This window comes from Mastigoproctus giganteus, chromosome 5 (genome assembly GCF_048544385.1).
Source record: "Mastigoproctus giganteus isolate SK-2022 chromosome 5, ASM4854438v1, whole genome shotgun sequence".
NCBI lineage: Eukaryota > Metazoa > Arthropoda > Arachnida > Uropygi > Thelyphonidae > Mastigoproctus > Mastigoproctus giganteus.
Window position 1 is genome coordinate 230087982 of NC_143579.1, and position 27673 is coordinate 230115654.

General features: G+C 36.1%; 1 protein-coding gene across 2 annotated transcripts in view; it reads left to right on the forward strand.

The window, feature by feature from the left end:
• Prp19 (pre-mRNA processing factor 19) overlaps positions 1–27673 on the forward strand; it is a 71398-nt gene that overhangs the window by 25126 nt on the left and 18599 nt on the right. The window contains exons 5-9 of one of the 2 annotated variants that reach the window (XM_090373786.1): positions 2955–3038; positions 5003–5068; positions 8500–8549; positions 16996–17112; positions 22649–22834. In XM_090373786.1, coding sequence (XP_090229912.1) covers positions 2955–3038; positions 5003–5068; positions 8500–8549; positions 16996–17112; positions 22649–22834 — 503 coding nt within the window. Of the gene's footprint in view, positions 1–2954; positions 3039–5002; positions 5069–8471; positions 8550–16995; positions 17113–22648; positions 22835–27673 lie in introns of both variants that reach the window. The other variant, XM_090373785.1, reaches the window with a different exon arrangement.

A 27673-nucleotide genomic window follows, 5' to 3' on the forward strand; every position in this document is an offset into this window, starting at 1 on the left:
GTGCCTAAAGGATCACTCACTTCGACCATGTACTTAGAAGGGTTGTTTAAGAGAAAAAGATCAAGCGTGTTGGCTGTATGATTAGGATTGTCCAGTATTCTTGTAGGTAAATGAACAATCTGTGCTAGGTCATTAGTAATTGCAAAAGCCTCAGCATCTCGGCCAGCTGGAGTTGTGAACATTAAAATCACCAAGGAAAATTACCTCACTCTTAGGAAAGTTGGACTGGAGAAAGTCAAGTTGCAAAGAGAGGAAGTCAAAGAGCCCCAAGTGATTAGTGGAGTTGGGAGAATGGTAGAGACAACAGATGAATTTGACACAATGAGGTAGAGAGATTTTAAGCCAGAAGAAATTGCAAATTACCAAGTCTCTGACAGGGAATATCGGAACAGACATATGCACAAGTAGCACCTTTGAGGCGAAAGGAATCATACAGTGAATAATTTCGGAAACTGAGATGAGCAGTAGTTGAATCAGCCGATAACTGAGATTCTGTCAGAAAAAGCACATGGGGTTGGTATTTGTAGTTGTGAGTGTAAATTTGACAATTCATGGTGTATGTAATACTGAGAAAAAGTGGGGGGGGATGCTGTATGAAGTAATGAAATTTTTGGATATGGCGTACACAAGGTAAGAATATACCTAGATCCTTGATATAACGTGGCCTCGACAATGCCCCTCGCATGCACACTACTCTGACTCCCTCCATTTACTGTCTGGCAGAGTAGAGGTAGCAAGATTATACACTAGCTGATCCGGAAGCCTCCTAAAGAGTTACCAATAGGTTCGGTCTGGTGTACTAACTAGTGGCCGACCTGCGAACACCGTTTTAGAGCTGTACTCTCGAAATGTAAGAAAGATTGGATGTTGCCATGATGTTCATCATAACCTCAAAAGTCATACTGCACGATGGAAGAGATGGGGAAGGGTTGATCGGAAGTTAGCTCTGGAGACTAAACATGGGTTCCAACACTTCAAGCCTCCAATAAGCAAAGTGGTGGTATTGCACCGGTTGATGAGAGTCATCTAATTGGTAAGCTAATAAAAGTGTAAATTTGTGCTTCATATCTTCATTTATATAGTCTTTGGATAATATTCATCCGATTTTCCCTTATTAGAACTGCCATTTAATACAATCAAAATTTAATTTGCAAACATGATCACAGTAACTGGTGCTTACTGTGATTGTTTTATGGTCCCAGCATAAAAAAAAACATACATGCTGGCTCGTTGAGATTATCGACTTTTCAAATTATTGACGTTCAGATTTTCGATGATCTACTGTATTTATTTTTTACTTTGGTTATGAATCAGTGATATATAATGCAGCACATTAAGTGTATAGGTTGGAAACCTTGCTCACTTAATGTACTGTGCTTGGTTTTTTGGTACCTTTCAATCTTTTGTTGCATGGTATTAAAAAGAATGAAAGATTTTATTAAATGAAATAAAAATCTTGAGTATTATAAACATGATAAATGTAGTATTATCATAATAATATTGTGGCAATCAGTGAAATTTATTGATGCAGTGTTGAAAACATATTTTGCACTCAAAAAGGTAGCAAGGAAAGCAGACCAACAGTGTTCAGTTTAGAAAAAAAAAAGAAGCTGAGTAGAGCACATGATAAATGGTGTGACGCAAGGGGCACACAGTTCTGGCATAAATACTATTACAAGTTTTTTTATATAAATAACAACTGTAAACAAAATAGAAAACTATGCACACAATGCACAATTTATTTATTGAAATATTACTGAAAAAAAAAATTAAGCAATGTTATTCGAAAATAATGCCTCCTAAACTTGACAGAGTTCTTTTAGTTTCTCTGGCTATCATTTATCACAATATGCACAGAAGGCCATTCCAAAGATGTGATTAAATCTGAAACATGGCTTGAAAGCCATTCCCTGCATATGAGGAGTTTAATTCCACTGAAAGGTCCATTGGCCTTCATGAAACATGGTTTAGCTAAGACTTTTACATCTCTAAAATTTCTGTTTCTACAGAATTTTAACCCCTTGTTCAGAGAAGCTGGTCCTGATACTTTCATAGCTCACACGTCACTAGACCATCCGTTAATGAATGTATGATGATTACCTCTCTTCCAGCAGTCTATTTGTAGTTATGAGTGTAAACTATTATTTTGATGACCAAACTTTTTTCTGTTGTTAATGTTTAAAGATTATATATAAAGTCTTTAAACGTTCTGTAATTATTCTGTGTCTGCTCTTTGCAAACCACTGGTTTCAGTTTTGATTGTGACATCTTTGTTATAGTCATTGTTGGGTTAGGATTGCATGATTTGCCACTGAGAAACTTGGGTTTTTCATCCAGCAAAACAGGCAAATTGATCACAGAATATACATAATTTATAGAAACTGTACACTGAGGTCTTATAGTCTTATTTACTTTGGCAAAAAAAAAAAAAAAAGAAAGTATATTTCCACTTTGCTGTCTGTGATCATTTGCTTTCAGAGACAATTTCAATGATGAATTTGGCAGTTCAGTTTGTTTTTAATGCTTGTGCCATTCTGAATCTGAATGTGTATTGCAACCAGATGTAGAGTGGTGAGCTTGTATCCAAGTGCCTCTTTATCTTTTAATAGCATTGTAGACAAATTGTTTCCTAATTCTTAATCACTGGAGCAATTTGAAAAAAAATGTTAGTTGGGTTTGCCATGCTTTCTGCACTATTATAACAACTGCTGTTTTCTTTGTCATCCCATTCCATGTTAATCGTCACAAAAGGGGCAGTATAATTGTGTCTAGTTATTTTGGTATGTCACTTTTAAAATACACTCAATACTTCAATTAGATGTAATTTTGGTCAAATATTTCTCATGCTTTGTACCAATATTTTGGCAATATTGTATATATAATTAATTTTAATTGTGTTAAATGGGACTTGGTATGTTTGAAAATATAAATAATTCTTCCTACTTTCTTTACAGAACTTTCTCATGCATTATATCAGCATGATGCAGCATGTCGTGTTATTGGTCGTCTAACTAAGGAAGTAACAGCAGCTAGAGAAGGTAAGGATTAATGTTTTAACTACACTTTAAAGTACAGCATGGGACCCCATATTTGGAATCCCAAAATATGGAAGGACCTAAAAATCTAGGTTTGACAAAATCTGTTGTTTTTTTTTTTTTTTTTTTTTTTAATCAAATTATATGATACTGCTTTAGCATTACTCTCAATGTTGTAGCCTGACGGTAATTTTTTCATGAAATTTTAATGGCTGCTATGCTGATTCGATAAATGATATTTCGTTTTATTTACTGGAGTAACTATGCTCAATAAACATGTAACTTACTGAAGGCGCCTCTGTAGCCAGGCGGGAAGGAGCAGCAGTGTGTAGGTAGCACACGCTTCTTGATTAGACTGGGGTTCGAGCCCGTCACCACCAAATACAGAGGATGCGGAAAGGTCAGGGAATGACCACCGCATATCCCGGAGCAATATGGCCTTAGTTGCTAATGCTCCTAAAAACCAAATAACAAACAACTTACTGAATTTTATCTGTCATCCTGTTCATTCTCCCACCCCATCTACAGCCTTTCCTTGGTCTGCCACCCAGAATGTCATAATCCAGTGTACTGCTGGATAATAATGATGGTTTCTTCTGTTATAAATGGTTAATTTTCCACAAGTGTTTCATTGCAAATTTTTTCAAATCCACTGCACTTGTCAGTAATGGCAAAATGATGTGTTCAATTTTTACTGTTGTCATGAAAGGAAGTGTTCAACTTCTGTTCCTCTTGCAGCATATTTTGGCTGTTTAAAAAATTTCCAAACCAGTATGTGATTTTAATTAATTTTAAAATGACCAAGGATAGGAAAGTTGCCTCTTGTCCAAATAGTAGTTGAACCTTTTGCCAAAGCTGTTGACCACAAGTTTTTTGTCCATCCATATTTTCACCATCTGTTATATCTTAATGGTTATGTTGTATCTTAATTTAGATTAAGATGACTTATTATTGTTAGCCATATGGTGCAAGGAAGCTGTAGGCATTCGTAATAGCACTAGACAAAAAAAAAATAAATAATAAATTACAGTAAACTACCTATATGACTACCTCTTCACATAGGTATCTATCCAAGCTGAATTCCCCAAGTTGTTAGCCTCAGACACCCATGCAGTAATTCAGTAATTAACAACTTGATAGCTAAAAGAAAACGTTCCCACAATTTAATCTTAACCTCTCTCCTCCCCCCAATTGAATTCATGGCACCTAGTTCTGGAATCATAACTAATGACTTATAAATTATTTATTAATTTATAAATCATTTATAAAATTTCACCCTTATTTATTTTACTTTCATCTCTCAGAGCCTTATACAGCTCAGTCAAGACTCCTCTAAGATGTATAGTTTCCAACCTCTGTAGCCCACATAATCAGTCTTTCCTCATGTCAATGTCCTTTTGCCAATTTCACCAGGTGCATTGTTTGTCTTTTGATCCATTCAAAAAGCTCAATGTCTTTTTTAGGTATGGTCTCCATACTTGAACACATATTCCAAGTGTGGTCTTACAATTGACTTATATAATGGTATTATGACCATATTTATCTCTACAAGCAAATTTTCAATAAATCATTGATAGGACACCATGAGCTTTGCATGCTGCCCGTCTACACAGCTTGGAGAACTTGATCATATTATAACTCCCAAAGCCCTTTCTTCCTCCACTGTAGGCACCTTCGTAGCCAGGTGGGAAGGAGCAGCAGTGCGTAATAATATGCATCTCAGCACTGTTTGCAGTCTAGTGTTTGTTTATCCAGTAAGTACTTCTGAGTCCCATATCATTGTTTATCTAATAATGCGTTATTTTGCTATGTAAATAATGCAATATATAGAAAAAAGTACCTATAACTGTAGGGATTATTTTTTTAACAGACCATGCAACTTGTTGATGCAATTAATTTTTCTTGAAGAAAATTTATAATGGAAAGTGAAATTTTTTAAATATGCTTTTTTTCATATTCATTTATAGCTTTGGCCACATTGAAGCCTCAAGCTGGTATTGTTGCTGCTCCTCCTGGTGTCCAACAACCAGTAAGTATTTTATGTTCATGTATGGATGCAATATTAATAATGGTTTGAATTATTTTGTTCCTTTTCAACTAAGATTATCATATTAAGAACTTTTTTTTTACCGTGTAAGGAAATTTTTGCTAACTGCAACAGGTTATACTTGCAAGGCGTTAGTGCCACCTGCAACCGAGCAATTATTAAGTAACTTAATTGTACAAAACTACAAAATGAAAAAAATCAAATTAACAAGCAGGGCCAATACCTACTCAGGGAAGCATACATCACAAAGTCCTGCAATGATAAGGCAGCTAATGCAGAGGAACAATATCCATGCATCAACTGAAGAGCGAATACTGACACTCACTATGAGAGGAAAAAAGTTTGGGAACCACAATGACTTGACCACAGAGGCATCTGCTACTGTGAAATTCCTAATATTCACATTTCTGTTGTGCCTACTTGTTACCAGCAAACTGACCATGGATGCCCCTATGCAAATGATGAAAGCAGATTAAACTGAATTTCCATATGTGGTAAAAAAAGTGTTTTATCTGATAGACCATTAGTTGACACATTTATCATTTTTTGCTTTGATTCTTCATTTCATTGATGTCTGTCACAGCAAGAAAAAGTTACTGAAGCTGCTGTACATATTTTTGGACTTTAGCTAAAAATATGAAATCATTTATATTGTGAAAGAATGTATGGTTCAAGATGTCTTATCAGTGTTTGAAAGTGACATTGTTAATAGCATGCATAGAATCCAGCTATCAGCCACAAGCAACATGAGAAATTCAGAAATACTAACAAAAGAAAATTTTAAACAAATACGTCATGTTCAAATTTCTGGATATTATTCTTTGGCTCTGGATGAATCATGTGATATTAGCAATACTGCTCAAGTACTTATATATGATTTTTTGATGAAAAAAGTGAGCAATATTATGAACTCTTAACTGTGCTATCCCTTGAGGACAGAATTCATGGAGAAGACTTGTACAACTCACTTACTGAATTTATGAATACCTTTGATCTTGATATATCCAAGTTAATATCAATATGCACAGACTGCTCCTTCAATAATAGCTTCAAAAAAGGATAAGTTCAATGCCTGAAGCAAGCAAACATAAATTTGCTAAGTTATCCTTGCATAACTTAGCAACATAATACACCAAACTGTTTTACGTTGCAAACTTTATTAAAAATTTTGAAGACGTAATGCAAAAAGTTATAAAGATGATTAATTTTATTCAGTTTACATCTTTACCTTCATCATTATCAGTTCAAATTGATTTTTCAGGAAGTTGAAGCCAATTACAATGATATACTTCTCCACAATAATGTATGCTGGCTTAGCAAAGTGATGTTTTATGAAGGTTGTGTTCAATTCAGAAAGAATTAAAATCGTTTCTTGCTATTTTCACAATTTCAGCAGTAAAAAATCATCTAATATTTCTTTAAGAAGATGCAAATTTATTCGCTATGTCCTTCTTAACCGACACATTTACACATTTGAGCAATCTAAAAAATAAATTACAGTGACAGGACAAGGTTATTTCTAAATTGCTGTGAGTTGTACAATCATTTTGTAAGAAACTCAACATATTTTCCTCTGATTTAAATGTGATGCTGCACTTTCTCTGCATGAAAAAAGTATTGGCGGCAGAATGTAATAAACATATTTTCCTCTGATTTAAATGATGTGATGCTGCACTTTCTCTGCATGAAAAAAGTATTGACGGAAGAACTTAATATACAATTAAATAAAAACTAATACAATAATTTTCTAGAAAAACTAAAACATGAATTTTAAACAAATAGAAAAATTAACACAACTCATATTTTCACTTGAACCAAATGGGGAATGGAGTAATGAGGCAGCAAAATGGTTTAAAAGTAATAAAGTTGCACCGGAATTAGAAATGACATGATTTTCATTAAAAAAAAGATTTTGCTTTGAAAGAAAAAAAAAATGAATTGAGTGATTTGCAACAGTTCTGGAGAAAATATGTGCAATGTGAAAAATATCCTGAAAGGAAACTGTGTACTCAATGATTTGATCAATGTGCTATGTAATACTAAGGTAACTACATTACCATAGCGAATAATATCACTTTTATACATAGTGAAATATTTTAAACAGGTAGTAAATGATAGCTTGTTGCAACAGTAATGATATTTGAGAAGCAATATAAGATTTATTAATTCACTGGGTATTCATTTTGGAACATTACCTTGCTTCCAATTCATGTTTGCAATGCCAAGAAATATTCAGCAATGCACATCCAAATTGGCTTGTACAGAGTAAAACAACAATACATCCATAAGAAAACTACTTTAAGGGAGACATCCCAGATTTGGAAAATCTCTACCAGAACTTCAGTAATGTGGGTTGTGTATGGAAGTGAAAGTTGAACCATGAGGAAAGCTGAAGATGCATCCATATTGAGCTAAGGTTGTGCCTAAGCTAAAACAGCCAGTCAGCTATGGTAGCACAGTGTAACTGGGTTTGTGTTCATTCATGTTCTGGTTAACCTGTTTTTCTCAGATGAAGTCTGGTTTCATTTGGATGGTTACATCAACAGCTAGCATAATTGAATATGGTGCACAGAAAATTCTCATCGATAGGATTATAGGGCTGATTTTCTTTAATGAGATAGTAACCTTTGTGGTAGTACTGGAACTTTATTTGGCGGTCCATCTCTATGCTTGAAAAGGATAAAAATACCATTAGTTCAAGCAGGAATGAGTGCACACAACTTTCACATTAGTGAATCCACTGATGTGCAACTGAATATACGGAGGGACTCTTTGATGACTGCTTTATTTTTAATAGTTGCCAGAACCAGAACTCTTGTCTGTAGATGTTTATCTGGTGGGTGCACTCAAGAATAAGGTATATGCAAACATGCCACGTATTCTTTATAATGTGAAGTAGAATATTGAGAACTGCATTCGCGACATTGATGAACATATTCTTTGTTGAGTTGCAGCTAGCACTAAAAAGAATAAATATATGTGCAAGCTCTAAGTTTAAGTATTTACAGCATTTTCTGTAAAAGGTTTGAATTCTACATTCATTTTTAATAAAATTTTGTTGTATGCAGTGCATTTCTTTAGATTGCTGTTCAAGGAGCTGAGGTGACTTTGAGAAATGTTTTTTGGTTTCATGTTTCTTGCAAACTGAGCCACATTTTAATTGAACAATGCCGTACTTTACTCGTATAATAAAGGCATGTTATACCTTTGATCCAGCAGAGGAAAATAAATGTTATTATGACTGTTTGCACATCTTAATTCCTTAAACTTTTTCAGTCAAAAGTCAGTACTTGAGAAATGTTTTAATTCTTGGTATATTTAAGTTTTATTTTGTTTTGTATTATTGTGCTTAGTATAATATTAATTTGATTTTTATTTCTAAATTTTAGCAATATGCAAATGAGGCAGGAGGATTAGCTGAGCAACCAATGGAAGAAGCTGGTATGACACCAGAAGTTATTCAGAAGGTAAGGTTATCATTGTATTATTCTGTTACAAAGAATAAAAATTACTGTGTAGTTATTCTGTTACAAAGAATAAAAATTACTTTGTAGTTATTCTGTTACAAAGAAAAAAATACAATAGGATGATAAGTTATGATTTGTTATATGTGGTGAATATTTCATCTCGGAAACTATAATGCCTTTCGTAAGCTGAGACAAGCTGTAACATTAAGTACTTTTCAAGGGAACATTGTAAGGTTTGGGATTATAATGATGAAATCAATTCTCATTACTATTTAGTTGGAGATAGTTGCATCAGTGAGTGATAAAAGAAAGCAGGGTGATAATGTTAATTCACCCCACTATATTAAAGTAAATTGTTTATGACTAGAAATTTTTTGCTTTTACTCTGGGAGAGGCACATAGGGTTAGAAGAGTTTACAAGATGGAAAAAATACACAACCATCACCATATTTAGCAGTCATTTGGGCTAGAGCGGCCTCTGTAGACCAGTGGTCAGGAGCGGGAGTGCAGTAGCACACGCTCTTTGAGTAGACCGCGGTTCAAGCCCCTGACTGCTGAATACGGTCGATCTTCCAACCCGCACTGGACCAGCGTAGCAGATTATGGTCCATTTCCCTCAGCATGAATTGTTGAGGAGGCTTCCATCCTGCAGTGGGTTGATAATGGCTGAACCTTTTTTTTTTTTTTTTCTTTTTTTTGGGCTAGAGCCACAGTCAACTCAAATGTGTGTATTACATTGCACTGAAGAAGCACATTTGAGATCTGGAAATTTGCTTCCAGAGTCAACAATGTGGGGTTGCAGGTAAAACTACGAAAGAAGTTGTTTGATCTTCATGTTTGACTTCTTGGCTATATCAGCCCATGTATTTCTCAAGTCAGCCCTGTATACAAAAGAATATGCTTTGGTTGTTTGGGAATTCAAGGAAAATTCAGATCATCAAAATTTCAGCATACGTTCTATTGATTCCTGGGCAGTTCTTATTCCACAGTCTCAAGTCTTCCCTCATTCATCTCATAAAAACCACACTACATGGAGGAATGCCGCCCCTCTGTGTTAACAGGCAATACTAGGTGATAAATAACTCTCATCAACTGGTGCAATACCACCTCTTTGCTTATTATATCGCTTCCATCACAGTATGATTGATGTCTTTTGAGGTTATGATGATCACCATGGCAAGATCCAAACTTCCTTAAATTTCGACGGTACAGCTCTAAAACGGTGTTTGCAGGCTGGCCGCTAGTTAGTCCACCGGATTAACTAGTAGCCGACCCACTAATCCACTTGGAACTCTTTGACTTCCACTCTCTGCAACTTGACTTTCTCCAGTCCAACTTTCCTAACAGTGAGGTAATTTTCCTTAGCGATTTTAATGTTCATAACTCCAGTTTATTTCCATTTTCTAGTCACACAGACCCAGCTGGTCAAGATGCTGAGGCTTTTGCAATTACTAATGCCGTTGCACAGACTGTTTATTTACGTACCAGAATACAACCCTTCTGAGTACGTGGTCGAAGTGGTCCTTTAGGCACCTCAGATCACAACTTGGTGATTGTCTCTTCTCCAATGGAGCCTTTATCTCATGGCAATTCCCAACCTTGTGTTGTTTGGCATTACAAGAATGCAAAGTGGGATAACCTGCGAGATTTCCTTTCCTTGGTTGGATTACTGTTTCAAAACTTCTGATGTCAACATTTGCTCAGATCGTGTCAGTGAAATTATTCTTGTAGGAATGGTATCCTCTATTCCACGCTCCACTTTAAAATCTCATCCTTTATCTAAACCTTGGTTTTCCAATAAATGTGCTAAGGCTGTTCAAGAGAAGAATGTTGCATATCTTAATTGGCTTGCTTCCAATTCTTCAGTTTCAGTTTCTGCTTACACCCAAGCTTGCAACAATTGTAAATAAGTTATTAATCAGTCCAAACTAGATTTTGAACAGGCTAAGAGTAGAAAACTTGCTTCTTGCCTTAATGGTAGCCGAGCATTCTGGTCTCTTGCCAAAGCTATTGGCCGCAACTTTTGTCCATCTCTTCGCCCACCTCTGTCCAAACCAGATGGTTCTGTTGTCACTTCGGCTAAGGATAAAGCTGACCTGCTAGCATCCCATTTTTCTTCCAACTCACATATTAATGATAGTGGTTTTTTTGTTATTTAGGAGCATTAGCAACTAAGGCTGTATTGCTCTGGGGATATGTGGTGGTCATTCCCTGACCTTCCTGCATCCTCCGTATTTGGTGGTCATGGGCTCGAACCCCGGTTTAATCAAGAAGCGTGTGCTACGCACTGCTGCTCCTGCCCACCTGGCTACGGACACTGCAATGATAATGGTAAAACACCTCCCACCATGCCTAGCTTGCTCCATTCAATGCCTCTTGTGGTCTTCCATCAAAAGGATGTTTCAAGGATTTTAACAGACCTTGATGCTAAGAAAGCTCCAGGTCCTACTGGTATTTCTCCACTTGTTCTCAAAACCTGTGCTTCTGAACCTTACTCCTGTTCTTTGCTGCCTTTTTTCACTTTCTTATTCCAAAGGTGTTTTTCCTTATGCTTAGAAATTTGCTCATATCCAGCCAGTTCCTAAAAAGGGTGACAAATCCCTCCCATCCAATTATCATCTCATTGCAGTTACTTCTGCTCTAACTAAAGTAATAGAGAAATCAATTAACTGCCAACTCTTAAGCTACCTAGAAACCCTCCGTCTGATCAACGATCGCCAATGTGGATTCCGTCAGTGTCAATCCATCAGTGATATTCTGGCTTATGTTAACATTTATGGACAAATTCAATGGAAACGTTCGGTGAAGCACAAGCAGTTTCTCTTGACATCTCAACGGCTTTCGATCGTGTTTGGCATAAAGGTCTTGTAAACAGGCTTCCATCTTATTGTTTTTCAACTGTTTTTTGTAATTGGTTATCCAGTTTTCTCTCTGATCGCTCACTGAGTGTGATGGTAGATCAAACTCAGTGAGCTTCTAACTCTCCACTTCTCTAACTCTATGTCTTCTAACTTCTCCACTAATGCTGGTGTCCCCCAAGGTTTAGTTCTTTCCCCCACTCTATTCCTCTTGTATATTAATGACCTTCTTCCATTGACCGGAAATCCTATCCATAATTTTTCAGATGATAGCACATTGCATTCCACTTTGCAGTTTGAGAAACCCTGCCCTGCTCAATCAGCTTCAACTTCTCGAATATCCGCTACCAATTCCTTAAATACTGATCTCCAGGTAATTCTCCAGTGGAGCAAAGACAGCTTAGTTTATTTCAATCCTTCTAAACCTGAGTCTTGTCTTATATCTCGCAAAAAGGATTCTTCTGCTCCTATGCTTATCTTTGGTGACACTCCAATTTCTAGGAAAGATGATATATCTCTTTTGGGGATTACCCTGACTTCTAAGCTCTCTTGGCACAAGCACATTACAAATGTAGCTTCTTCTGCATCTAAAAAACTTGGTTTTCTCTTTCGCTCTTGGCGTTACTTTTCTAAACAGCCGTTCACTCTGTGCAAATCGCAAATCCACCCTACCATGGAATATTGTTCCCACATCTGGGGAGGTGCCCCAAAATCCTCTGTCAGGCTTCTAGATTCCATTCAGAAAAGGGCAGTTAGGTTAATTAATGACTCATCTCTAACAGAATCTCTCTACTCACTGTCATATAGACGTACTGTTTCTGCTGCATGCCTTTTCTACAGATACTTCCATGGGCACTGTTCTTCTGAATTGGTTTCTATAATTCCCGCTCTCTCTCTTTCAAAACAGTCCGAACAAGCCGCCACCAGCCAATATCCATTTATTGTCGAACTTCAAACTCACAGAACCAACTTTTCATCTTTCTGATTTATTCATTCAACTGCCGTTTTCTGAAACAACCTTCCTTCATATGTATTTCAAGTCTAATGTCAGCAAAAATCTCCTTTCGTCTTCTCAACCTCCAGCCCATGCATGGTACTAAGTACTATAGGTTTTAATACCTCTCGTGTTTGATGTTTTCATTAAAAAAAAAAAAAAGCATTACTTCATCTGTTAGCATTGATTTTTTTTTTTTTTGGCACTTCTGTAGATAACAATTTTGATAAATCTCTTTATTTCCTGCTGAGATCTTAGTCCCATAGGTTAAAATATTTAAAAACTAACATTGTTTTTTTTTTGCATAATTTCTCTTTTGCTTCAATGGAATTTGTTTAACTAGCTTCTACAGTTTTTGCTTTATTTATTTTTATTTTATTTTCATGTTTAATCTTCATATTCATTAATGATGTATACAGAAATGGTTATTTAGTCTACACTTTAAATTTTTCTTTGTCTCTAAAAACTTTCAATACTTTTGAAAGCTGATTTTCATGACAGTACCATATCAGCATACAGTAATCATCTAGTTTTTACACTTCACATGTTAAACTTTGCCTTTTCTACAGATACTTCTCGGTGTTTGTATTTGTTTGTTAAATACTATATTTTCTTGTATACCCCACATACTCTTATTTTTTCTAAAAAAGAAAGTACCCAAAAATTTGGGTGCATGGCTTATTTACAATTTAATATGAAGCTTGATTTCTCCTAAGATCAGATGAGCAAATAAAAACCAGCTATTAACTGACTGCAACATTTTAAACTTTTTTCTGGTTGTAGCCTAAAAGTATTTCCAATATTTATAAACACATGAGTTGGAATGTGTTGCATAAAGGGTTAATTTTTTCTTTCAGAAATTAACATGTTTCGTTCCTAGCAACACTCATGATTCATTCAAATATCAGGATCATTTGATTTTTATCAGAAATGAAATAACACTTGTATTGTTTACTGCTTATTATTAGATATGAAGGGTGAATGAGGAAAAATGAATGGGTAATGAGGTGCATTCAATTCTAACCATCTCTTTTCCACAACAAAAATTCAAGTCCACATTTATCTAACTCAAGATTATTTTAAACTTTTGTTTCCTTTATTAATGAATATAATTTTTAAGATATTAGCATTAGCATTAGTAGAGGCATATGGTGCAAGAAAGCAAGCTTATGCAGCATCAGCCAAAAAAAAAAAAAAAAAAAAAAACTTCCACTTCACCCCTCTGTTCACTCGAAATACCTGTCCAGCTGAGCCTTAAATTTATTTAGGCTATCAACTTCCACAACAAGGGATGGAAGTCTGTTCCACCAACCAACTACCCGCTGACATCTGTCTTTCCTCAATTTGAATTTATGCCCTCCCAGGTGATTATTCTGAGCAAGAGGAAGAATCCCATCAGCATTGAGCATGCTCAAACCATTCAAGGTTTTATACACCTCTATCAGATCACCTCGCTGGTGCCTAGTCTCCAGACACTGTAATTTGCAAAACTTAAGCCTTTCTTTGTAAGAGCAACCCTTTGTTCCATTCACTAATCTTGTTGCCCTTCTCTGTACTCGTTCCAGCAGCTCTACATCCTTTTTGAAATGAGGCCTCCAGACCTGTATACAGTACTCAAGGTGTGACCTGACCTTTGCCTTATACAAGGGAATAATCACCTCCTTATCCCTGCTAGAAAAATTCCTGTATATCATTGACAAGACACCATGAGCTACTCTTGCAGCCCACCTGCACTGCTCAGAGAACTTCATATCTGCCTGCGCAATTACCCCCAGGTCCTTTTCATTCTTTACCACTGTCAGTGTAGTACCACAGAGTTGATACGTTGCTCTGGGGTTACTGTTTCCCATACGTAGTACTTTACATTTGTTAATGTTAAACTTCATTTGGCACCTCTCAGCCCATCTGCTCAACCTTTCCAGATCCTGTTGCAGCAGCATAGAGTCAGTATTGTCCTTAACAACCCTGCCAACCTTTGCATCATCTGCAAACTTGGACATTAAGCTTGATATACCATCATCAATATTATTTATAAATACAGAAAACAATAATGGACCCAACACTGAACCCTGAGGGACTCCACTAATAACATTAGTCCACGATGAGCAGTGTCCATTGATTACCACTCTCTGTCTTCTCTCCCTCAACCACCCCTTTATCCATATGCATATGTTCTGCTAAACATGAGTGCTAAAGGTATAGATTATGATCTTTCACAGTTAGTAAATAGCTGAAAATAATTCAAGAGGCAACAAAAATCAGAAATTATGTTGCTGATAGAAAATAATTTCAGATAATAATGTTTTTTCTTTTTCATGTCTTAAAAAATGGGATGTATGACTTATTCAAGGGAATAGTATACAGTAGAACGTCAGTTATCTGGAATAATTCGAAAGGCTGATCTTTCTTTTTTCTTATTTACAGTAGTACAGTAAGCGCTGGTTATAGTGATCACATTTGCAAATTGAATTTTGATTCTCATAAGCCAAAGAACGAGTTTACTACCTGTTTATAACAGATTGTGCAAACAAAAAGCCCAATAAACCGAAAACTGCAAATTGTTTTTATTGTTTTATGGTTATGACCTTCAGAAATGTGCTTTAGAAAAATATCACAGAGACTACTGGGTGAATTTCCATGAGTGAATGGTTTTTCCAAAAACCATGAGTGAATTTCAGATTAGTTTAGCTCCAGATTTGGTAAGAATAATATCAGTCCGAAACTGCGATTTATTATTTTTCTCATTTTTTTTTTTTTTTTTTTTTTTTTTATGATGAAATGTGAACTAAAAGAAAATGCGTTGTTTTAACGTTGCAGCAAAAAATGGAAATTATTAACAGAATTTAAAAAAAAAAGGCGAAAATTTAGGAAATCTCTCCTAAGAGTTTAATGTGGGGACTTCAACAATTTACAACATCAAGAAAACTTCTAATGCTATAACAGAATTTGTGTCGATTATGGATAGTGAAGGAGGATCTAGCAGGAAAAAAGGCGCCTCCTTAGCCAGGTGGGAAGGAGCAGCAGCAGTGCGTAGCACAAGCTTCTTGATTAGACCGGGGTTCGAGCCCGTCACCACCAAATACGGAGGATGTGGAAAGGTCAAGGGAATAACCCGCATATTCCCAGAGCAATATGGCCTTAGTTGTTAATGCTCCTAAAAACCAAAACAACAACAGCAGGAAAAAGACTCACGTTGAAACCTGAAAATGCCATTTTGGAGAGTGCACTTTATTTGTGGTTTCTTCAGAAGTGAAGTTTGGGTGAACCAGCGTTTGGCACAGTGTTGTGTGAAAAAGAATTGGATTTTAATTGAAAATTAAGAGGTACTGAAGATTTTAAGGCAAGCACAGGTTGGCTGAAAAACTTTAAACTGAGACATGGTATACATGAATTAGGTATTCAAGGAGAGAGACGAATTTGCAGCGGTGTCCTTTAAAAGTAAGTTTGCTTCGTTTATAGCAAATTACGAGAAAGAAAACTTTTATAATGTTGATGAGATGGGCTTATTATGGAAAGCATTACCGAGAAAAACCCTCACCACTAAAAGAGAAATGCCTGCACCAGGTTTTAAGATGAGCAAAGAGCGAGTTACAATTACTATGTGTGCAAATGCTACCGGGACTCAGATTGTCCATGCTTGTTATCAGTAAGTCGAAAAAACCGAGAGCATTTAAAAATCTTTCTAATTTTCCTGTTTTGTATAAAAATCATGAAAATGCCTGGATGGATGTTTTCCGAGATTGGTTTGTAATTTTTTTAAATTTAATTAATCTTAATTATTTAATTTAACCGTAAGGTAAAATTAAATTTATTTAATCTTTCCTTACATTTGATTATCCGGGAGAGGTCTGACATCAGTTATTCCAGATAACTGATGCTCTACTGTATTTGAGAAAATATGATAGTTCATGAATATGTTAAAAAGAACTGATATGTGCAGCCCTATCTTACCAAGTTGAACCTTAAACCATTTTCTAATGCATCCTTCAATCTTTACTTGCAGATTTGGCAGTTTTATTCTGACTTTTTATTCCCCTTAATAAATTACCCTTGTTGCCACATAAAATTTGAAGGTCAGATTTCTACATACTTTTACAATATGCTTTTTGAAATCAAAAATCCAGTTACAGGCTTTTCAATCCCTGTTTGGCCTAAAACTTGGCTGTAATAAAAAAATTTCTGTTTATTCTCTGGAAGGACAAGGCCAGAATAGTTCACAAATTCATCATTGACTGTATACATATTGAATTATTAATGGCAGCTGGGTTTTCAACACAACAGTAATTTTTTGTGGCACTATATGGACTCAAACTTTTAACCTCCTTTCTTGTAGCTCTGCATGCTAACCCGTGGACTACAGCCATCCCACTGAGTAATCTTATTCTCCTTTTTGCTTTTTATTGATAAAAGTACCTCATTATAATTTGTGAACATACTGATTTTTAATTGATTGTTTAATAGTTTGTGATTTAATAGTTTTGGAATACCAGACTACTTTTTTTAATATGTTAAATTTATTAAAATTTGACTTTTGGTCTGATTTATTAAAATTTTACAAATAGTTAATTAAAATGTTTTTAAAAATTTTATTTAGCTACAAGACAAAGCCACTTTGCTAACAACAGAGAGGAAGAAGAGAGGAAAAACAGTGCCAGAAGACCTTGCTAAACCAGAAGATTTACGTGGTTATCATACTCTTGCATCCCATCCAGTAAGAAAAATTAACTTGTGTTTTTTTTTTTTTTTTTTCCTATATGAGAATAGAATTCAGTATAGAAAACATTACAGTATTTGTAGAAATGTTTTTGTTAGTTCACATGCAATAATGGTATGATTGGTGATCCTATTCTGAGAATGTGAACTTACATAGATATAAGTCCTTCCTTATCTTAAGATATCCACAAATTTGATGATACTGGCAATAATTGTCAACATTTCAATAATTTTCCTGATTTTCAGTCCACATGATATGCTAATTGACCAGTTAACACACACACATGCATGCACACACTCTTTTACTGACATAATAGACTGTTTTAGGTGATGGTTGATCATTCAGTTTGTCTCCAAAGTGCATACCACACTTGTTTGATGGGATTCAAGTCAGACTACCTCTTGGGTCTGGCGCACTATGGCCATATTTGCCGATGCGCCTAATAAATCTCTAAACCAACAACAACAACTCTTGGGTCACTGAATTTAGGAAATAACCTCATTCTTAAGAAAATTCTTCTCTAGCTGCCTTCTTTTGGATAAAGTATTATCATCTATTAATAAAAACTGGGAGTGTACTGCATCCCTAAAAAGTCCCCAAGTACTGCAAGTGTATGAGCATAAGCTCATACACTTGCTTTCTTTCATCACATGCCACTACTACTACTACTTATTTTCGGCAGATACCACCACCCACACAGTGCTTTAGTTCTTTATTTATATAATGTTATGTTATTGAAGCTCTTGTATAGTAAATTATTAAGCATCATGGCTACAATGGCCATGTATGCCTAAATATCTGTTTCATTATAAGTTGACACCAAAGAAAAGCCTATCTTAACCACTTTACACCTCTTTTATGTAATACTCCGACATGCAAAGAAATAGTTTAATGGTATTAATAGCACCTAAGATTTTATAATTTGGATCTATACATTTTGTGAAAGATTTGTACAGTAAACATTCCACTCTTTTCCTGTTAATTTCCATCCTTATGTAAAATTGAAACCTTTCTTTTGATTTGGGGTGAAATGCAATACCATGTTCAAAACCACATGCAATTTTTTAGTTTTATTTTTCTCAATTTAGTACTGATTAAAAATTACAAGTGATAAATTAATATTTATTTTTTATATTGGGGGTAGGGGGAAGCAGACTGTAAGCTACACAGCTACAGATGGAACAGGGTGTATTAATACATTATGCCATTTGCTGTACTAGGAAATCCTGCATTTTTCTCAGTAGTGTCAACTTAGATTGAAACAAGTAACATGAAAGGGCTACATACTGTGGTCATATGCAAACTGTGTAAACACAAGATTTTTAGGTTATCTACTTTTATATACACACTGTACATATCCTAACTTTTATCAGGCATTTCAAGTACTACAAGTTCCTGCAAAGAATGTCTGCTTTTCTGATGTATTTCACTTAGAGCCTGTGTGGTTTTTTATATTAGTTATAGCAACATTCTAAATGCTTTTTAAAATTTAAAAGTGTAAACAATAAATTTAGAATTCCAAATTTTGTAAAATGGAAATCTAGAATAAATGATTACATTTTAGTATTAGCAATGGCCACATTGTGCAGGGAAGCCTATGGCTTATGCTGCACCAGCTAAAATAGAAAATAGTAATAAGAAGAAAATTAAAAAAAAATAATAATAAAAGAAAAGGAAATAGACAGCCTATGCTTTTACCTTCTCCTGTAGGTAAGTATTCGGCTGACCTTTAAATTTCCCCAAATAGCCTCTACCACCCATGTAGGTAACTTATTCCAGTAATTTATAACTCACTGGCTAAAATAAAACTTCCTGGTTATAAATGATTCTCAAGCACTCACTTGCTTGAGAATCATTTATAACCATGAAAATTTCGTCATCATTCATTTTACTTGTGCCTCTCAGAGCCTTAAATACTTCAATCAAGTCTCCTCTAAGGTGCTTAGTTTCCAAGCTCTACAACCTACATATTCGAAGTATTTCCTAATATGGACCCCCTTTTGCCAATCTCATCAGGCAAGTTACCAGTATTTGCACCCTTTCAAGAAGCTCAATGACTTTCTTTAGGTGTGGTCTCCATACTTGAACATAGTATTCCAAGTGTGCTCTCCTTATATAATGGGATTATGATGTCCTTATCTCTACCAGAAAATGTTCGATAAATCATCAATAGGACACCTTCCTTGCAACCTGTCTACAATGCTTGGAGAACTTCATGTCTGACCTGGACATGAAATTTAGACATCATGCCCTCTGTCCCTTCATCAATGTAATTTATGATAATCAAAAACAAGAGTGGTCCTAATACTTCTTACATCAACCTAATCTGAGGAATAACCATTTATCACAACCCTCTGCCATCCTGCTATCCAACTAAAGATTTTCCCTGTGATTCCAACCTGTTCAAGCTTATAAAGTAACCACTCATGTGGGACTTGAGTCAAATGCTTTGCTGAAATCCAAATAAACGATATTGAAATTATTCCTTAAATCCAGCCCATGAGTGACCCTGTCAAAATAGCTAACCTGATTTTTTAACCCTGGTTTTCCCTTTACAAAACCATGCTGTGTATCCTTCAGAATTCTATTTCTATCCAAATGATCCTGAATTCCACACCTGATCATTGCCTCCATGATTTTCCCTACTGACCGGTCGGTTATTTCCCACTTCTCTCTTAGAACCACCCTTATGTATTGGAGATACATTGGCACTTTTCCAATCCAACAGTATCACTCCTCAGTCCAGTGATGCTTTCATAATTAGCTTCAGTGGTTCAGTGCACTCACTTACTGCCTCCCTTAAGATTATAGGGTGTATGCCATCAACCCCAGGAGCCTTACTGGCCTGGAGACTCAAAAGTTTTTTCATTAAATAATCATGCAAACTTTCAATATCATTAATTACATATTTTTTAACTTCACTCCCATAATTTTTCTTTTAACATAAATGGTTTTTCTTCAGTGAATATACAGGATTTACTCTATATGGAATGTTTCATAACATTTGGGATGTACATTTGGTATCAGAAATATAACGAAAAAAGTTTAAATAAATGTTTCCAATTCTGAACATATATAGAGATATCACTATTTGAATTTTAAAAAATGGCTATAGAATTATCACTGTTAAAAAAAATAACAGGCAAATAAGTAAACATGTATCTAGTATGAATAAACCTTTCACCAGATATGAGTCGCTATTCATATTTATTATTAATTTATTTTTTTTATCATCAAACTCCATAGCCATTTTTTAAAATTCAAATAGTCATTGCTCTGTACCATTTAGAATTAGATACATATTTACATGAAATATTCAGGATCTGAATCAATCCTAAAAGTAGAGGCCACATGTTATGAAACACCCTTTATACTGCAAAATTCACAAACATTTTGGAAAGCACACCTCAGAAATCAGATAAATAAGATAATGAAATTCTGCTTGTAATGAATTGTAGGTACAAATTTTTCTTTTTAGGTACTGAGAATATTTGATAATTTAATTTTTAACTTTATATAAGATCATTTGACAAATTAATCATTTTGCAGGTCAGCAAGCATCCTGGTGATGGATTCAATGAAAAAAAAAAATAAAATAATAATATATATATATATATATATATATATGAATAAATAAATACATTTAAATATAAAGTACAGGGTTGTTAAAGTATCCCTATGTAGAGGTCTCTGGAGCGAGTTCTAATCCTCGTACTGAAGAGAAATTTGGACAACAGGTATAATAAAGAATGTGCTCGCCATTTATTGGGAAAATAGTTACTGTCTGGCTTGCAACTATCTTAGTTACAATTATGCAAATAATGTAAGTTATGTGCATAATTGTAAGTTATTGTCACAGCTCCACTAATCAGCTGTACTGTATAAAAGCAAAGCAGTCTCTTCAAAATCATGCAGTAGATGTTTGCCTACACAACAGAAGCAATGCCAACAGCGTTGCAGGAAAAGGCGCTATTAGTGAAGCTGTACTATCAGAACAGCAACAATGCGGCTATCAGAGAATTCCGGGGTCACAAGCGCATAAGGCATGGACCTATGACTGTTTGTGCTGTCCACAAAATGATTGCAAAATTTGAAGCGACAGGACATCTTGGTGTTCAACCAGGTAGAGGTTGAAAACGAGTGGATTCCTCTCGTGTTGAAGATGTGGCTATGGCTGTCGTGGATTTATCAAGTCAATCTCCATGTGGTAGCACAAGCATGCCAGCTGTTTCTTGTGAAGTGGAAATGCCGTATTCCACTGTAAGGATAGTAATACGTCAGGTGTTGCAGTACTATCCTTACATGGTGATGCAGATATTCGTTTCACATAAGCACTTCAGTTTCTGGCTCAAATGATATTGGATATCACTTGGCCATGGAACATCGTTTGGAGTGATGAAGCCCACTTCAAATGTACAAGTGAATACGCACAACTGTCACATTTGGGCAACAGAAAGCCCTCGAGTTATGTGAGAGGTCCCGTCCTGTTGCATTCTCCAAAAGTGACAGTGTGGTGTGGATTTACGGCATTCATGATTGGGCCATATTTTTTTGAACAGATAACACCAACTGGACCCCGCACCTGTTCCATCACTGGACAGCAATATTCTGAAATATTGGCAAATTTTGCAATACCAGAGCTTCAACAACTTGGGTGCCTTCAGGATACCATATTCATGCAAGATGGTATGCCACCCCCACATCCACCGTTGTGTCCAAAGATTGCTAAGGCAACACTTTACAGATGAATGGGTCATCAGCCGTTGTTTCCAGACATCTTGGCCACCCTGATCACCGGACCTCACCCCATGCGACTTCTGGTTGTGGGGTTTTTTGAAGAACCAGGTGTATCAGGAAGAATGTCAAACTCTGGCAGATCTGAAGGACAGTATTAGATGTCATGTGTTGGCTATTCCAGTTGACATGTTATGTTCTGCTGTAGAAAATGCTGTTCTTCGAATGGAAACTGTTGTTGACCAAAACGGAGGACACACTGAACAGTTGTAGTGCTGTTCAATTGATTTGCATTGCCACAGCGCCATATAGTGACAAATTTTTTAACTAATTTTTTTTCCCAATAAATGCCGAGCTCATTCTTTATTGTTCCTGTTGTCCAAATTTATCTTCAGTATGAGCCTTAGAACTCGCTCCAGAGCCCTCTACATAGGGATACTTTAATTTTAACAACCCTGTACAGCAGTGTGAATTTTAATAATCCTCCACTGTATCCACAGTGGTATTCACTTTTTTCTTATTTTTAATTAGAAACTGTAGCCGTAAAAAAAGCATATCACTTTAAATTATTTTTTATCCCAAAAAATTAAACCATTTTTTGTCATGCCTGATAAGGAATTAAACATCACTTTACTTCAACAAAAAATTGAACAATTTCTTTAGGTCTCCCCCCCACAGATTTGAGAATTCAACAAACCCAAACAATGGTTTATGTAATGTGTATGCCAAAGGAATTTTATTTTGCTGTTTATGAGTGTATGTGACCTATGCTTTTATTAACTAGTTTGCTTTCTTATAGGGTCTGCATAGTGCTAGCATTCCTGGTATCCTGTCAATGGATGTATGTCCAAGTGACACCAGCAAAATTCTTACTGGTGGTAATGATAAGAATGCTGCGATATTCAACAAAGATACAGAACAGGTTATTACTATTCTGAAGGGACATACGAAGAAAGTTACATCTGTAATATATCATCCTGAAGAGGTTAGTTTGTAATATATTTCATTAATGGTCATTTTAAATGTTGTATTGGTTAAATTTTTTTAAATCACTGATATTGCGAAAGTGCAATTTTATTATTAACTTAATAAGAAAAAAAAAAACACTGTGTCTTCTAGACACATGAAAAAATTGAGAACCTATAGTACTTAATACCAGCATAGGTTGAGGTTGAGAAGATGAAAGAAGATACTTGTTGACATTAGACTTGAATTTCTGTAGATTGTGATTTTCAGGAAATACATATGAAAAGAGGTTGCCCAGAAAACAGAAGTTGATGGAATTAAACTAAATTAAAAAAACTTGGTTCTATGAGTTTGAAGTTGGACATTAAAAGGATGCTGACTAGCTGTAGCACGTGTTCACAGTGGTTTGGAAGAGAGAGTGGGAATTATAGAAAACAAATTCAGAAGAACAGTGCCCAGGGAAGTATCTATAGAAAAGACATGTGACAGAAACAGAATTACTGATAGTGGAGTGACTTTGTTAGTGACGGGCTATTAATTAACCTAACTGTCCTCTTTTGAATGGAGTCTAGAAGCCTGAGAGAGGTTTTGGAGGCACCGTCCTAGATGTGGGAACAATATTCCATGGTAGGGCAGATTTGAGATTTGTAGAGTGAGCAGCTATTTTGAAATAAAGTAACATCAAGAACAAAAGTGAATATCCAGTTTTTTAGATGCAAAGGAAACAATATTTGTATTGTTCCTTGAGGTTGTTGCAGACATTCTCTCAGATATGCCTGACAAGCTGTGCTTACTACCTGGAAGTCTAAAACACTGATGGAACTGATATTTGGTGACACTCAAGTCAAGTGGACCCAATTTCGGCAAAGTCCAGATGGTCTGTGACAGCCAAATCCTCTGCTTGCACCTTCATGATGGTGGAACAGTTAGTAATCCTGGGTATAACCCCCATGCGCAAGCACACTGTGGGTGACCACCCAGGTGTGAACCAACATAAGCAGGGGTCGAGGTGTGGCACCCAAACCACATGAAAGAATGCCACCCCTCTGTGTTACCAGGCAATACTAGGTGGTAGATGACTCTCATCAACCGGTGCAATACCACCACTTTGCTTATTGGAGGCTTGAAGTGGTGGAACCCATGTTTAGTCTCCAGAGCTAAGTTCCGGTCAACCTTTTCCCATCTCTTCCATCATGCAGTATGACTGGTGTCTTTTGAGGTTATGGCGAACACCAATACATGGTCTCAGTTCTAATCTCAACGATGTCCATTTCCTCTCAAACTCCATGTACTTTTTCTGACAGAATCTCAGTTATCGGGTGATTCAACTACTGCCTATCTCAGTTCTACCTTCTCTGTCTACCTCATTCTGTCAAATTCATCTGTTGTCTCTACTGTTCCACCAATCCACTTGGAACTCTTTGACTTCCTCTCTCTCTGCAACTTGACTTTTTCCAGTCCAACTTTCCTAACAGTGAGGTAATTTTCCTTGGTGATTTTAATGTTTACAACTCCAGCTGAATTCCGTTTTGTAGTCACACACCTAGCTGGTAGAGATGCTGATACTTTTGCAATTAATAATGACCTCGCACAGATTGTTCATTTACCTAGCGGAATACTGGACAATCCTAACCATACAGCCAACACGCTTGATCTTTTTCTCAAAAACAACCCTTCTAAGTACTTGGTTGAAGTGAGTGGTCCTTTAGGCACCTCAGATCACAACTTGTTGATTGTCTCTTCTCCGTGGAACCTTTATCTTGTGGCTATTCCCAACCTCGTGTTGTTTGGCATTACAAGAATGCAAAATGGGATGACCTATGAGATTTCTTTTCCTTGGTCGGATTACTGTTTCAAAACTTCTGATGTCAACGTTTGCTCAGATCGTGTCAGTGAAATTATTCTTATAGGAATGGAATCCTTTATTCCACACTTCACTTTTAAATCTCATCCTTTATCTAAACCTTGGTTTTCCAATAAATGTGCTAAGGCTGTTCAAGAGAAGAATGTTGCATATTGCAATTGGTTTGTTTCAAATTCTTCAGTTTCATTTTCTGCCTACACCAAAGCTCACAACAATTGTAAAGCAGTTATTAATCAGTCCAAACTAAATTTTGAACAGGCTAAGAGTTGAAAACTTGCATCTTGCCCTAATGGTAGCCGAGCATTCTGGTCTCTTGCCAAAGCTATTGGCCACAACTTTTGCCCATCTCAGCTCCCACCTCTGCCAACACAAGCTGGTTCTATTGTCACTTCAGCTAAGGATAAAGCTGACCTGCTAGCATCCCATTTTTCTTCCAACTCATGTATTAATGATCTTGATAAAACACCTCCGACCATTCTCAACATGCTCCATTCAATGCCTCAGAATGTCAGAAGCATTTTGATGAATCTTGATGCTAAGAAAGCTCCAGGTCCTGATGGTATTTCTCCACTTGTTCTCAAAACCTGTGCTCCTGAGCTTACTCCTGTTCTTTGCTGCCTTTTTCCACTTTCTTATTCCAAAGGTGTTTTTCCTTCTGCTTGGAAATTTGCTTATATCCAGCCAGGTCCTAAAAAGGGTGGCAAATCCCTCCCATCCAATTATCGTCCCATTGCAATTACTTCTACTCTTTCTAAAGTAGTGGAGAAATCAATTAACCACCAACTCTTAAACTACCTAGAAACCCTCCGTCTGATTAATCATCGCCAGTATGGATTCTGTCAGTGTTGATCCACTGGTGATATTCCGGCTTATGTTACCCGGTTATGGACAAATTCAATGGTAAAGTTTGGTGAAACACAAGCAGTTGCTCTTGACATCTCAAAGGCTTTCGATCGTGTTTGGCATAAAGGTCTTCTACACAAGTTTCCATCTTATGGTTTTGCGAACTGTTTTTTGTAATTCGTTATTCAGTTTTCTCTTCGACGCTCACTTGAGTGTGATGGTAGATGGCTCTGTCTTCTAATTTCTTTGTTGCTAATGCTGGTATCCCCAAAGGTTCAGTTCTTTCCCTCACTCTTTTCCTCTTGTATATTAATGACCATCTTCGATTGACCAAAAATCCTATCCTTAGTTCTGCTGATGGTACCATGTTGCATTCCAGTTTGAGAAACCTTGCCCTGCTCAATTAGCTTCAACTTCTGGAATATCCGCTACCAATTCCTTAAATGCTGATTTCCATATAATTCTCCAGTGGGGCAAAGACAACATAGTTGATTTCAATCCTTCTAAAGGTCAGTCCTATCTTATATCTTGCAAAAAGGATTCATGTGCTCCTATGCTTATCATTGGTGACACTCCGATTTCTAGGCAAGATGATGTAACTCTTTTTGGGGATTACTCTGACTTCTAATCTCTCTTGGCACAAGCACATTACAAATATTTCTTCTTCTGCATCTAAAAAACTTTGTTTTCACTTTCGTTCTCAGCGTTACTTTTCTTCCAAATAGCTGTTCACTCTATACAAATCGCAAATCCTCCCCTATCATGGAATATTGTTCCCACATCTGGGGGTTGTGCCCCAAAACCTCTCTCAGACTTCTAGATTCCATTCAGAAGAGGGCAGTTAGGTTAATTAATGACTCATCTCTAACAGAATCTCTCCATTCTGTGTTTCATATAGAACTGTCTGCTGCATGCCTTTTCTACAGATACTTCCATGGGCATTGTTCTTATGAATTGGTTTCTATAATTCCTGCTCTCTCTTTCAAAACAATCTGAACACGTGCTGCCACCAGCCAGCCAACATTCATTTACTGTCCAACTTCAAACTCACAGAACCACCTTTTCATCTTCCTTGTTTATTCATTCAACTGCCGTTTATTGGAACAACATTCCTTTATATGCATTTCTTCAAAATTACAGTCTACAGAAGTTGAAGTCTAATGTCAACAAATATCTTCTTTCATCTTCTCAACCTCCAACCCATGCATGGTACTGAGTACTATAGGTTCTAATACCTCTGGTGTTTGGGGTTTTCATAAAAAAAAAAAAAAAAAATGTTAAGAGAAATTAGAAGTCACGTTATCCCTAATAGAGATATGTGATCTTGTCTGGAAAGCTGAGTGTTATCAATGATAAGCATAGGAGCAGATGGCCTTTTTGCAAGATATAAGACAGGACTGAGTTTTAGAAGTATTGAAATCAACTAAGTTATCTTTGCCCTACTGGAGAATTACCTGGAGATCAGCATTTGAGGATTGGTTGTGGATATTCAAGAAGATGAATCTTTTTGTGCAGGGCAAGGTTTCTCAAACTAGAAGGTGAATTGCAATGTGCTATCATCACAAAGCTACAGATAGGATTTCCAATCAGTGGAAATCATTAATAAGAAAGTCATTAATATACAAGAGGAAAAGAGAAGAGTGGGAGAAAGTATTTAATCTTGGGGAACACCAGCATAGTTGGAAATGAAGACAGAGAGCTGTCTACCATTACCAGCAATGAGTGATCAGAGAGAAAACTGGATATCAGTTGGTAAACCCCAAGAGAGAAGCTTATTTAGAAGACTTTTAAGCCAAACACAATCAAACGCCTTTGAGATGTTAAGAGCAACTGCTTGAGTTTTGGCAAACTTTAGCATTGAATTTATCCATAGATGGGTAATGTAAGACCAGTGGATTTAAGCTGATGGAATCCATACTGGCAATCATTGTGAGATGTTAGGTTTCTAGATAGTTTACTAGTTGGCAGTTAATAGTTTTCTCCATTAATTCAGAAAAAAAATAAATATGGTAAATAAATGCAATGGGATGATAATTGGATGGCAGGGATTTGTCACCCTTTTTGGGAACTGGCTAGATATGAGAATTTCCAAGCAGAAGGGGAAAATTTGTGGAATAAGAAAATGTAAAAAGACAGAAATACCATTAGGAT